We start from the raw sequence: 12,502 nt of genomic DNA, 5'->3' as shown, positions 1-12,502 counted from the left end.
TATAGCACTGCCTAGCATAGCTAAGGAACCAGGCTAAGATCATTGCCAGGATCTGCGTTCACAGCAACACTCAGTGATTTGTCCCTGTAAGGCAGTCATGCCACTAAAAGTGCTCTTGGCAGTAATTTGTGACCCGCAGTACAGTCACACCAGCCTCTAAGGCCACATTTGGGTATGCTAGTCAGTAATGATAAACAGTTTGCACCTATATGAGTCAGCATAAATGCTTTGTGATATTTAATAGTAGGTATCTGGGTATGCTATTATTTGTAGTTCTTATAGTGTTTTGACACTGGATGACTCCTGATCTTGTCTATTATCTGCCTGTCCTACCTTTGGTTTAGGATTTGAACTGTAGATTGTAAGCTTGTGAGCAGGACTGTCTTTACAATATTGTTAATACCCAATTTTCTTTCATTACTGTGTTTGCTCTGAATTGTAAAACACTTCAGAGCCATTCGGTGCCTTTAAAGCCTATGGGGAGAGCATTGCTGTAGAGGAATCTTTGGATCCCTAATTGCAACTTACCTGCTCTCCCCTCTGGATATCTCAGTCCTTTTATTTGCGATGAGGATTTAAATTAATTGTGGTTAAAATGTCACCGGTGGGTAATAAGTATGCATGTTTAGCTCTAGCAGTTTGGTCATACATACCCTAGGCATAAAAGTATGTTTACTTACGCCCCACTATAGCATAGAGATAGCGTAGAGATATTGCTTGACAGTGTTAGTAGTAATTCCTAAAGTTGCATTATCCTATTTGTACAAAATATAGTCATATAACAGTGTCATATACAGAAGAAAGAATATTGGATTCAGCGAAGGAACTATCTCCGTTGCAGGGGGTGTAATAGCTATTGATCCCAGAGGTGAGTTGCCCTGATACTGTGTTAGTTCTGTCACTGCCTGCACCCACTATAATATAAGAGCCAGCACAATGAAACCAAAACAAAAGATCGGAGCTGCTGGAGGAAATTTTGCTATAAAGCCTGGCGACATAGTACACCAAAACAGGCACCACTATTTTCACATGTAAAAAGAATTCATGAAGGAGCACATGCAGAAAACCAACTGGCATATGCATGGTGTGAAACATGTCTTGCACTTACAGAAATCTCAAAGAAACCTTAATTTGCAAAACAAGTATAGTTTTATTTTGCAAGACAATTTGAAAAAGTAACACTTCCTGTTAATTGATAAACAATAGAAACATGTAAAATTATTTGTTAGCTATTCAATCCACTACATATTTCTTGTAATTCATTTATAAGTTGGTTTCAATCAGTATTTGTGACAAGTTGCTTTTGCTAAATAGTAATTACAAATATGGGGCATATTCAATTGTTGGCGTTTCCCGCGGCGTTAACAATATTACTGCTATTACGGTAATTCTAAGATGGATTTCAGCTCGCAGCTCCCTTAGCTGCAAGCTGAAATCCAGCGTTAAAGGTACCGTAATAACTGTAATTATGCACACTATTACCGTAATGAAGGTAATAGTGCGCACACAGTGTTACTTTTCCGTGTAACGCCAACAATTGAATATGCCCCTAATGGCATAAGTTAATTCACAAAATAGAAAAAGTGCACTTACATTTGAAAGAGTTATATTAAATATTGTGTATATATGTTTTTAACCTAAATAAATAGTGCCACAAAAGTGCATAAACGCTGTGCTATAGGTAAAGATTGCACAATGAATAGTTTGGAATGCATAGAATCATTTGACATCTTTGTATCTAGAGCAGGCGAAATAAAGTTCTCTTAATCTGGATTCAGGGTGTAGTGTTAAAGCTCCTCCGTTTCAGCTGAGCTACGTCTGGATTTGGAAGTCTTCCAGACAGCCAGGTTATAAATCTTATGGGGTGTTTCCCTCTCTCCTTCCCAGACTCCACAGAATGGTCACCTTGACCTAGCCTGCTGTGTCACATCTATACACAGTAATAAGAAAGGAGAGCTTCATATCTCAGTCCACACTTTAGATTTCAGGAGATTTCTCGCTCCCATTTTTCTTTAATTGAGAGCTGATGGTAAAAAGAGCTCCTGGGGGTATTGCAGGAGTGAGGTAATACGAAGGGAAGGGATCATGCCTGACGTGAGGGCTGGGAGGGGATAAGGGAAGGACTGCAGGCTGCTGACCCTCCCACATTTGTCCACAGAGTATGAATGTTGGGACAATATCTGTTCAGTGTATGATAATGTAGTGTATGTGTGCATATTGCAGATAGAGAGTTGTCTACATTACCTCTGACATATTCAGCCTCTTTGTGCCTTAGGAAAAACTCTTAAAGCAACAAGTTACTGCGTCGCCCTTTCCCAAAGTGGATGTAACGGGATGATGAAGACCGCTGCTGTGTGATCACACTGTACTCATATACCGTGCATGGATAAAACTCTGTCTACGTTTCCATCCTCCCTCTTGTGGATTATAAATAATGTCAGGGATCTATCTGTGTGAATTTCTATACACTGCAGTCTTGGGATTGGAACCGTCTGAGGGTTGTATCAGTGCCCTGGGAAAGAGCATCTGACCTTTTTTTCTAACTCATTAAGTGGGTCTTCAGTTTTAATTGCACCAGGCTATGGAGGGGTCCGGTGTGTGTTTTATGGTTTGCCCAGTGGAAATGCTGTGTGCTTTGGTGATGAGAGCATGAAGTCTACAGGATGGGAGCGAACAATGGCAAGTACGGCAGTGAGGGTGAGTGACACTGCCCACACAATACTTACTCAGACCTGAGGAAATGGGGAGGGGGGCTCTCTTCCTTGCCTTCACTATTGTTTTACTGAATTACAGTTGATATTGCTTTGCACTGTATGTAGTTGACTTACATCTATATTTGTGTCTATTTAATGCTTGCTAATGTGTCTAATGCTAAATAGGTGAATATAAACAGGTCATGATTTGTAAAAGGCTCTGGTAATACTCTGCGAAATAATCAACAACCTTTATTTATCACTCTTTATTTATTGTTTTATTTCCACATTAGTGCAAGTTTATATATGAGCTATCATTAAGCGGGTTTAGACATTAATGTCATAGTGAAACAGGCTGCGTGAGTGACAGGGAATTGGCTGTCTCCTGTCAGTCTTGTTACTGTGCTTGGTGACAGAGCTAAAGAATGCTCAGTTCAACGCTTTGTTTAGTGAGCCTGATGCTATGTAGACTGGGCAGAGTGTATAATGCCACTTGAGGATGGATAGATTGTAGCCAGGCTGAAATTTAAACAGGGGCAAGTTACATGTAACAAAGAATAAAATCACATTCCAAGCAGTTTTAATAATGTATACTTTCTGAAATAGCAAACGTTTCCTATTGACTTCTATGCAAGAATAGACCATTGGTTTGTACAAGTCAGTAATTGAGTAATGTATATTAATTGAAAAATTCACATTCAAATATGTTCATTTAGCAGTAAGGATATTGATTTTTTTTTTAATGCTTAAGCTGTGCAAAAAGTATATGGGAAGTGAGCAAACAATATCGCATGCATTCATTACATTACATTTGATACATACATGAAATGTCCATCATGTTTGACTAAAAGTTTTATTATGCAGAAACTACAATTAAATATCATGACAAAGTGACAAAGTTAAACAATCCAGGACCACCACTTCTCAGATTCTTCAGTACTGCTGCTGGTTTGCAACTAAGACAGAATGCTCCCCCTTATTTCTACAGATGGTACTACAAAGCATATATAATATTTTATGGGGGGGGGGGGGGGGTCAGAGGTCTGTGACAGGAGGAAGAGAGATGACAAATTAAATATTTTCATGCCCCCAAAAATTAACTGTACACCTATGGAAATGAGCCATAGGCTGTAATGCTATATATGTGAGATATGGTACAGCAACACCCTGTTTCATATGCAGGCACAGTTGTTCTGTTCCAACTACAAGCCACCAGGGGGTGCATGTGCAAAATTACTTGGAGTTCGGTTCTTGTTTCATTTTGAGAGGTACAGTAAAATGTACTTCTGCAGCTTATAGGGAAAAATTCTTGAATAATGATGAATTTTTTAGTGTTGAACTAATAGAACATGCTTGGAATAATCTTAGTGTATATAGTTGGACAACAAAAGTAAATTTAACATGCTTGTTATAAAACACTGGCTTTTAATGGGAAGTGTGTCGTCTACTAACTTCTCTGATGTCATGCTCTATTGTCAGCTTAATATATATCATTGTGTCCTGTTCAACATTCTACATATTCAAACCGTTGTAAAATATGTATTATCAAAAATATTCTACCATTGTATCACTCTTCATTTTTCCTTAGTAACTGTTTTATTAGTACTTTGATGCTGCCCTTACTATCAATTTACTTCTATAAACACCTCCTCAATGCTTCACCTAACTACATATCCTTGTTAGCTTGCATATACCTCCGTAATCATGGTCTCTGATCTGGTAAAGACCTATGCCTATCATCCTCCTTACTAACTCAGGCCTATTGGACCCACATCAAAACTTACCCAAGTGCTGCACCCATACTCTGGAATGTACTGTCTTGTTCAATAAGACTAACCCCTTCCCTTCAAAGTTTTAAATGTACCCAAAAACATATATCCTCAGAGACATTTAACAAACTCTTTCTGTATTCCCTCTGTTCAGAGCAACTGACAACATTTATCTTTGTGGAAATATATGTGTGACTGGATCACTTATAAATAACTTATTGGAAAAATGTATTTCAATAAGTGGCAAGGTGCACCGCTGTATATCATTGCAGATATACCGTTTTTTTTTCATATTGTGTTGTGTTTCTGTTTTGGAAATTATTAGTATTGATTTCTGATGCAGTAGCTAGATGTTGGAGGAAACCTATTTTATAATTTCTAAAGGCAGACTATTCGCATGCTAATTAAGTCTTTTCATCTCAATGATCATGAACTCTTTTAGCTTGAATGCACAATAGGGGGGTCATTACTTTCCATCTTCTGTAGCTTTTATTCTATGACTTAGAACATGTCTGAATAATGCAACCAGCAAGCAATTTAGGAAATTGCAAATTGATGTACATATTGTTAAAGTTTAAAATTGCGTTATCTCAGGTGGTGCCAGGTAAGAAGGGGGCTGGGTTACCCTGTCAACATGTGTATCAGAATCTGTATAAAAAGAGCCTTGTTTGACCATGTTATGTTATTATACTATCTGAGCTTCTGGAGATCACCACTAACTCAAACTAGCATGTAATTGTCCTTGTCAGGATTATTGAGCAATACAACATCGCTGCCTGTAGATTCTGCCTGAGACTATTACACTGCTGTATCCTGTAACCAACAAATAAGAGCTAACACTCTAATCCATTTTCTGACTGTTCTGTGTTGAACCCAGCGTCTCTGTCAATGCTCTGCCATCTACCCAGCAGTCCTGAGCTATAGTAAGTGGTCAGGAGGTATCGGTTAGCCCACAGCAGAGAGACCCTGCAGCAGCTATACCAGCTACCCATAAGCCCATCTAGGCACCATTAAAGGAGCCTAGTTGTGGCTGCTGCATTCTCCTACAACTAATGTGCAGTTGACGTTTGCAGATGGTGAGTGTCTGATGGCATGTGACACCAGTAGGAGTAGTCTTTAACAGTCGGTTACTGACCGTGAAAGAGAAACACAGATAAATTGTGCAGGAAGTACATCCCTTCATTCTTCCTTCCCCTAAAAACCGGTTGGCGAAGAAGCCCATGTGACTAGTCTATTGTTCAAAACAGATACTTGTGACTTTTAGTTTAAAGGACAAAAAATCGGCCAACCTTCAAAATTCCCTATGCGTCTACTTCCACAGCTGTTTCAGTCAGAAAACCCACTGGAGAAAACACCATTTCTCCATTAAGAGCCTGTCCCACGCTTCACCGCTTAACTCTCCTCTGGGGAAACAATGGTACTGCATAAATAAATAAATTATATTACTACTACGACAACTACTGCTGCTAATATCTGCTGTCAACATTCTGTGTGTTTGCTTTTCATCACAATTTGGATATTTAATTTGTAGTGAGTGTTGTGGAAAACAGCTAATTTTTATATTTTGATGTTTTGTAAAATAAAATACCTTTAACGTCTCAGAAGTCCTGTTGCATTATGCTTGCACTGCAAGCCCCCGTATCCCTTTTACCTAAAACCAGAGTAGCGGCAATCATTAGAATCTGCCAAGCCAGGCCTCATTGATGCCCCATACTATGGGTTTATAGGGGCATTTGTAGGTCCTTCATGACATATCTCTCATCATCTGCTGCATCCTAGAGAACAGTAAATAAGGGCACCTAGAGGTTCCTTTGCAGTTATACAAATTGGGGGAGGAGGCTTTATATTAAATTCTTACTCCGATTGGAATTTTATTTTAAGAGAGTTCCCTGCTTGAAATCCTGTTTGTAGCAGTGTGGACCAGAAAACATGGCCTGTCGGTGATACATGAGAGAAGAGGATTATTTTGACTTCTAATATTAGGCGGTCCATGCATAGGTTATAGGAATGCACTTCGTATTTTGCCTTGGTTATATGAATGCACTTTGTATTTTGCCTTTGTTAGGATCACTATATTACTGCATATTAATTTCAATACCAAATTTGGAGAAATATATTTCATTGGACTAACATCATAAAGAGCAAAATAGTGCCAAAAAGAGTTTCTGAGGTGATTATGTATCCCACAATTCCTAAATATAATGCACAGATCCTGACTGCATTCCTTCCAGGCAGCGATAGACAAAACCCCTGGAGAGAGAGGGTGGAAGTAATGTTTTCCAGCTGCTTTGTGTAAATGCTACCAATGTCATTTCTGCTCACGTTAGGCATACATTTTTGTGCGATCAAATGCACATTTCACTTTCTAGGAGCAGTGATTTGGATTATCCACATAGACTGTAAGTCAGATATTTATACAACTTTAATTCAACCGCCTTTTTGTCCCTTGAAAACACAGTGGTTATTTGCTCAGTTTGTGGTTTACTTAAAAAAAAGTTGTATTTACTGTTTTCCACTTTTGTTTAGTTAGATATATTACTATTCATGAATCTAAGGCACCTCCCATCTGTGTAAATTGTCTTCCTTTAGAGACATTTATAATAGCACAAATGGTAACTCTGTTGAACATAAATGCATATTTTAGTGCAAATGTTAATGTAATAAAACACAGATGATTTTTATGGTACATACAGCAATACACATGAATATAGTACACATACACTCATCCAACAGTCATGGGCTTATAACCACTGGAGTTTTTTACATGCGTTTTCTACCTTTAAAATGCATTTAAATGGTTTTGGCACTAGAGACTATGGGCCTCATGTAGAGACGGACGTAAGTCTGACTCGTAAGAGCAAAGGATCCCTCTCAGTCTGCTTTCATCCCTTCCACCTCTACACCCACACTTAGGGGCACATTTATCAATATTCACATAAAGTGAAAAGTAGTTTTCAATCCTTATCGCAATGATAAGGATTGAACTATTTCTCACATTTATGTACAGCCCTGCACAGAAACAGCAGTTCCGAAAAACTGCTGTTTCTGCTATGTAAAAAATCATACTTACCCCCCTCTTCGGAACGCGCTGCCTCCAGGTCTTCTCCTCGTTCTTTTTATTCTTCAATTGCGCATGTCCAGTTCCAAGAACTGGACATGCGCACACAGATCCCCTCTCTATCGTTGCAGAGAGAGCGCGCTGAGTGACAGGGAGGGATCATGTGATCCCTCCACACATGCGCTGTCCAGCTCTGCTCTTCGGAGCAGAGCTGACAGCATTAGATTTCTTCCATTCCGATGATGTACGCCAGTTTCAGCTGGCGAACATTAGCATGACAAGTTCCCGAAAAAAATGTTTTTTCGGGACTTGTGAGATTGCGGCCAGGAGCAGTCACCATTCTGTTGAATGGTGACTGCTCCCAAAATCGAAGAGGAATGCAAAGCAGCAGATATCCATGATATCTGCTGCGATGCACCCTTAATAAATTTGCGGAGGGCAGGAGGCACCTTAATGACCCGTTAAAAGCACTATCGTGCTTTCTTAAATATGCCCCTTAGAGAGGTGGAACAGGGAAAGTAGAGGGCGAGCCTAGAAAAGTAAAGGCGTTTTCATGTTTTTATGTCCTTTGATGAGGGGGAAGTAGCTGCAGATAGGCCTCTAGGAGACATATCTGTTGCGTGTACATCTCCCTGGTGCAAGATTCATGCTGATAATGATGACCTTCCTGTAGTAAAAAAATAAGAAAAAGAAAAATGTAAAAAAATAGGCTGCTGATAGCAAATTTGGGGGGGACAGAATGTGCGGAGTCCCCCCGAAAAATTTATTAATTCCAGCACTAGGCTCTACCAGCCTGGTCTGGAGGCACTATAGCAGGGAAAGCTGCAGTGTGGGGTCCCCCTGATATAATGCCAAACTAGCCCTAGGCCGGTCAGAATGGGGCTGGACTCCCTAAAGAGTTTGGGCACAAGAAATAAAAATGCCCAACCCCCAGGTTTAACCAGCCCAGTTCTGATAGCACTAGGGCTGTTCCCATACCCCTGAGGTGATGGGTGTCTGATATTAATTTAATAAATGTAACTATCCATTTTGTCTGTAGTGAAGGATTACCAGAACCAGCATACCCATGGTACTTGGAGAACCACAAGTAACAGTATGCCCTGGCACCCAGTGCACCACGAAAAAATGTAAATAAAACATACATGTTTAAGTTTATTTGAAATATAAACACCCCAACACATCCCTCATTCACTCTCTTTAATCGAAATACTAGCTGCTAAGAGCTCCTCTCGAAAATGAGCTCAATTGTTAGGGGTATTCAATTGTTAGCGAGATGCGTTAAAATTTCGCCCTCAAAGAAAAAAAAAAACGCGCGCGTTTAAAAGAAAACCCTCAATTCAATTGTTTTTTTGCATGCACCCCCTCGCGCTCTATTATTGGTCCTAGGTCCTAGCGAGTTTGAAATGAGGAGTGGTTAAGGCAGTCATTTTACTATAAAAAAAATAAAAGTAAATTAATGCAATCAAGAATGGCCCCAGCACTGCAAAGGAGGTTGGGCCCCTACACTGCAATCAAGAAGGGCCCCAGCACTGCAAGCAACAATGGACCCCCTGTACAGCAGAATTAAAGATTTTACAAGGAGGTATATTTTTTGAAATTTACAAACATTTCTTGAACACTGGCCAAGCATGGACATTTTATTTGTAAGGTACAAATATTTGTGGGACAGTGGGCAAGCCGGACCTTTCTTCGAAGGTACAAATATTTGTTGGGACTTTGCGTAAATGAGTGTGTGTAGGTAAAGCATCATAAAACTGAGGATTTCGTCCATGGTGAGTATATTTTTTTTTTTTTTTTTTTTTTTTTATTAAAAATCTATGGTGTACATGAGGGTGTTTACTGTATTTCTTGGGGCTTTATTATTTTTAATAAAGATTTGTGGTTGGAATGAGGGTGTTGTGCTTTTATTTAACATTTTGCTTTGTGGAACTACAGATCACAGCCAGCCGTGGGTGTAAGAGCATGTTGGCACTTGTGGTTCTACTACAAGTGCAAAAATGCCCTGGGTGCTATGGGTACGCTGGTGCTTGTAGTTAGACAAGTAGCAGCATGCCCACACTATTTAGGACAACATGGCTGGCTGGGACATGTAGTTCCACAAATCAATTTATTTATTTTTTATTTTATTTTTTATCCAAAATCCCCATTTATTACCCTACTACCCATAGCCCAGGGGTAGTAGGAAGAGCACTAGTGCTATCGGCACTGGCCTGGGTGTCCCTAGGGGGGTGGCCCGCTTACATTTTTCAGCGGACCACAATCCCTAGGGAATCCAGGCCAGCGCTGAACAGTCTGTGGGTGTTTAGTCATTATGGCCGTGGGACCCAAACTGCGTTTCCCCCCTGTCCCCCCCCGTCCCCCCCCCTGCTATAGTGCCTATCACCCCGGCTGGTTTGCCTAGTGCTGGTTCAATTAAATTAGGGGGAACCCTACGTCAAATTTTTCACACATCAATAGCCTGCCAGCACTATGGCGAAGACTAAATAGAGTGGGGAGCAAACGATTTTGCTTTTAAAAAAAAATAAAGATAACATGATACTTTGGCACAACCAACCCCCCCCCCCCCCTTAAAAACAAAAAAATAATATAAAAAAAAGTTTAAATACATGCACCACTATGGTTTTTTCTAAAGGGGGAAATTTCCAAAAATTATTAATTATTATACACTTTTTTAAGTACTTTTCTGTTTTTAGGTTACTTTTATGAACTTTTACACCTATTTTTTCAGTTTAATGTATATTTTTCTTAACTTTAATAAAAAAAAAATTTCTTTGAGCAGACCAAGGAGGTGCGAGATGAAACAGCAGATTTGCCTGTTTCACACTCAGCGTTAAAAAACAATTGAATAGCTTTTTCCGCTAAGGGTTCGCAGCCAGCCTATACTTTAACATTGACAAACGCTTGGAGCGCGATAACACCGTTTCGGTAAAAAAAAAAGATTAGAATTGCGTGAGAAGTTTTCGCGCTCGAAAATAAGGTAAAATAGCAAAAAAATGACTTAGCACGCTCGAACTTCCAAACTCGCTAACAATTGAATACCCCCCTTAGTGTTAGCGCAGTCATATACTTAACACAGCGATTTTCCCCGGCCTGTACTTAAGTCCTGAACTCAAGCCGTCGGTTCAGGGCTTGCGTATTTTTTAACATTTATTTATTAATTGATTTATCTGCCTTACCAGGCAGCTGTGACTGATACCCTTAAAGTGCATCAGGCGAAGTAGTGCTGTAAGACAGAAAAGATGTGTGTGCAATTTGCATATTATTCTGTATATAAAGACATTTGCGACTTGGAATCCTATGTAAATTACAGGATGCAATTTGTACTTATGCTGTAAGTGTAAATTATTTCCAACTCTTCATGAGACCCTATGTTTCTAGTGTTACCATGTCCACTAGCGTCTTTACTAGAAGTGCAATGTATTCCATTTGTGTTCTGGTCTCCTACTTTTGCGTTCACCATTGGTAACCAGGAATGCTTACAATTATTTTTTTAAAAAAAAAACACTAGTAAGAATATGTGTCAAACGTGAACACATTTGGCACACATTTGTTTCTAGAATTAACAAAAAAAAAATGTAAAAATTGCTATTTGGTATGTGGTCTAGCTTGGCAATTGTTACTTTATGCCATTAAAAAGACCTAGTCATATAGAAGAGTTTATTGTAAAATTTTGCTTCCCGATATCTCTAGGTGAAATAATACAAAAAATGCAGTGAATTTCTGCATTTTATAGTGGGGACACGCCCCTCCTACCCAGTCTCACATGACTTCTGGGGGAGAAGTTTTGAAATTTGGCATGTATGTGTTAAGGTACGATGCTGTTTCAGTTGCAGTCATTTTTCAGTCATATTGAAACACCTAGGGACTGAAGTAATCTTGACTCTCTGTAACACCCATAGCAACTAATAAGATTCTAACAGTCAGGGACGGAAATCCGCATCACTGTGCCCCATAGCAAAGTTTGGGTATGGATGGGGTGTTGCAGATGTTTCCTACCTGGGCCCTCTGTCTGCACTGAAAAGAGCAGAGTAAGAGCCTCTTCTGAGCATGCGTGACCAGAGCATTAGCCCAGTGCACATTCGTGGCCATGCTAAGAGGAGGACTTCAGTTTGCTTTGCCTTTTTTTAAAGAAGACCATTAGCATAGGGAGATAAATAAGATTTTCAGAAATATGATTGGAGATGTTATGGTATGTTGTTTCAACTGCACTCATTTTTACAGTCATATTGAAGCACTTATTTTTAAAGAACTGAAGTAATCCTGAGTGTCTGTATCTGTATAATACACTGACATTATCTGTTGTCTCTATACATTTGCAGGGAACCTATTACCAATGTGTTGTGTAATTTTTTTTATTTCCGTTCGTTTTTGTTTTACAGAAATCGTAATGGGGTTTACAACAATAATATTACTTTGGTAGGATCCCAGCTATATGTGAAAGACCTGGCATAAAAATTGTATATAACAGCCAACTGCTGACACTATGAGGAATAGGCCTTAGAGGGGACCACTTATAAATGAATGCACAGCAAACTCTATCGGACCTTTTGGTTTAAAAAAAAAAAAAAAAAAAAAGTATTTTTTTTTTTACATAGCAATCATTATTTCCAGTCTCTGCTCTCTAGTCCATCTTATCTCACTGTTAATGACTTCTGTAGATTTTACTAAGTGAGTATGTTAGATGATAACCAAATCTGGTGTTGCCATTAAGGCACTTGGCTGCTGAATTGGTAAACCCATTTGCTGCTGAATTGGCAAAAAGGGGGAATTAGCAGTTTATAAAAGGCAACCACAACGCACTTTTCAGCCTTACAAATCCTCCCTAATTCTGACTATGCATTGAGTGATCCATTTAGATCATCAGCTTGATTGGTTATGGGGATAAAACAGGTCAAATTATGATTAAATTTTTCATATGTGTGGAATCATTGTTTAACCCATACCCGCAAGCAGTCTGGTTGCTTGGTTTATTGTCTAAAACA

The 12,502-nt window shown here is 39.2% G+C and overlaps 1 protein-coding gene across 2 annotated transcripts in view; it reads left to right on the top strand.

Moving 5' to 3' along the window:
• The first annotated feature begins 2,127 nt into the window (after positions 1-2,127).
• Positions 2,128-12,502, top strand: part of FBXL7 (F-box and leucine rich repeat protein 7) — a 229,938-nt gene continuing 219,563 nt past the window's right edge. The window contains exon 1 of one of the 2 annotated variants that reach the window (XM_075212918.1): positions 2,128-2,697. In XM_075212918.1, coding sequence (XP_075069019.1) covers positions 2,664-2,697 — 34 coding nt within the window. In that variant the 5' untranslated portion in view covers positions 2,128-2,663. The remainder of the gene's footprint in view (positions 2,698-12,502) is intronic. The other variant, XM_075212917.1, reaches the window with a different exon arrangement.

This window comes from Mixophyes fleayi, chromosome 5 (genome assembly GCF_038048845.1).
Source record: "Mixophyes fleayi isolate aMixFle1 chromosome 5, aMixFle1.hap1, whole genome shotgun sequence".
NCBI lineage: Eukaryota > Metazoa > Chordata > Amphibia > Anura > Limnodynastidae > Mixophyes > Mixophyes fleayi.
This window is presented reverse-complemented; position numbering and strand designations above follow the sequence as displayed.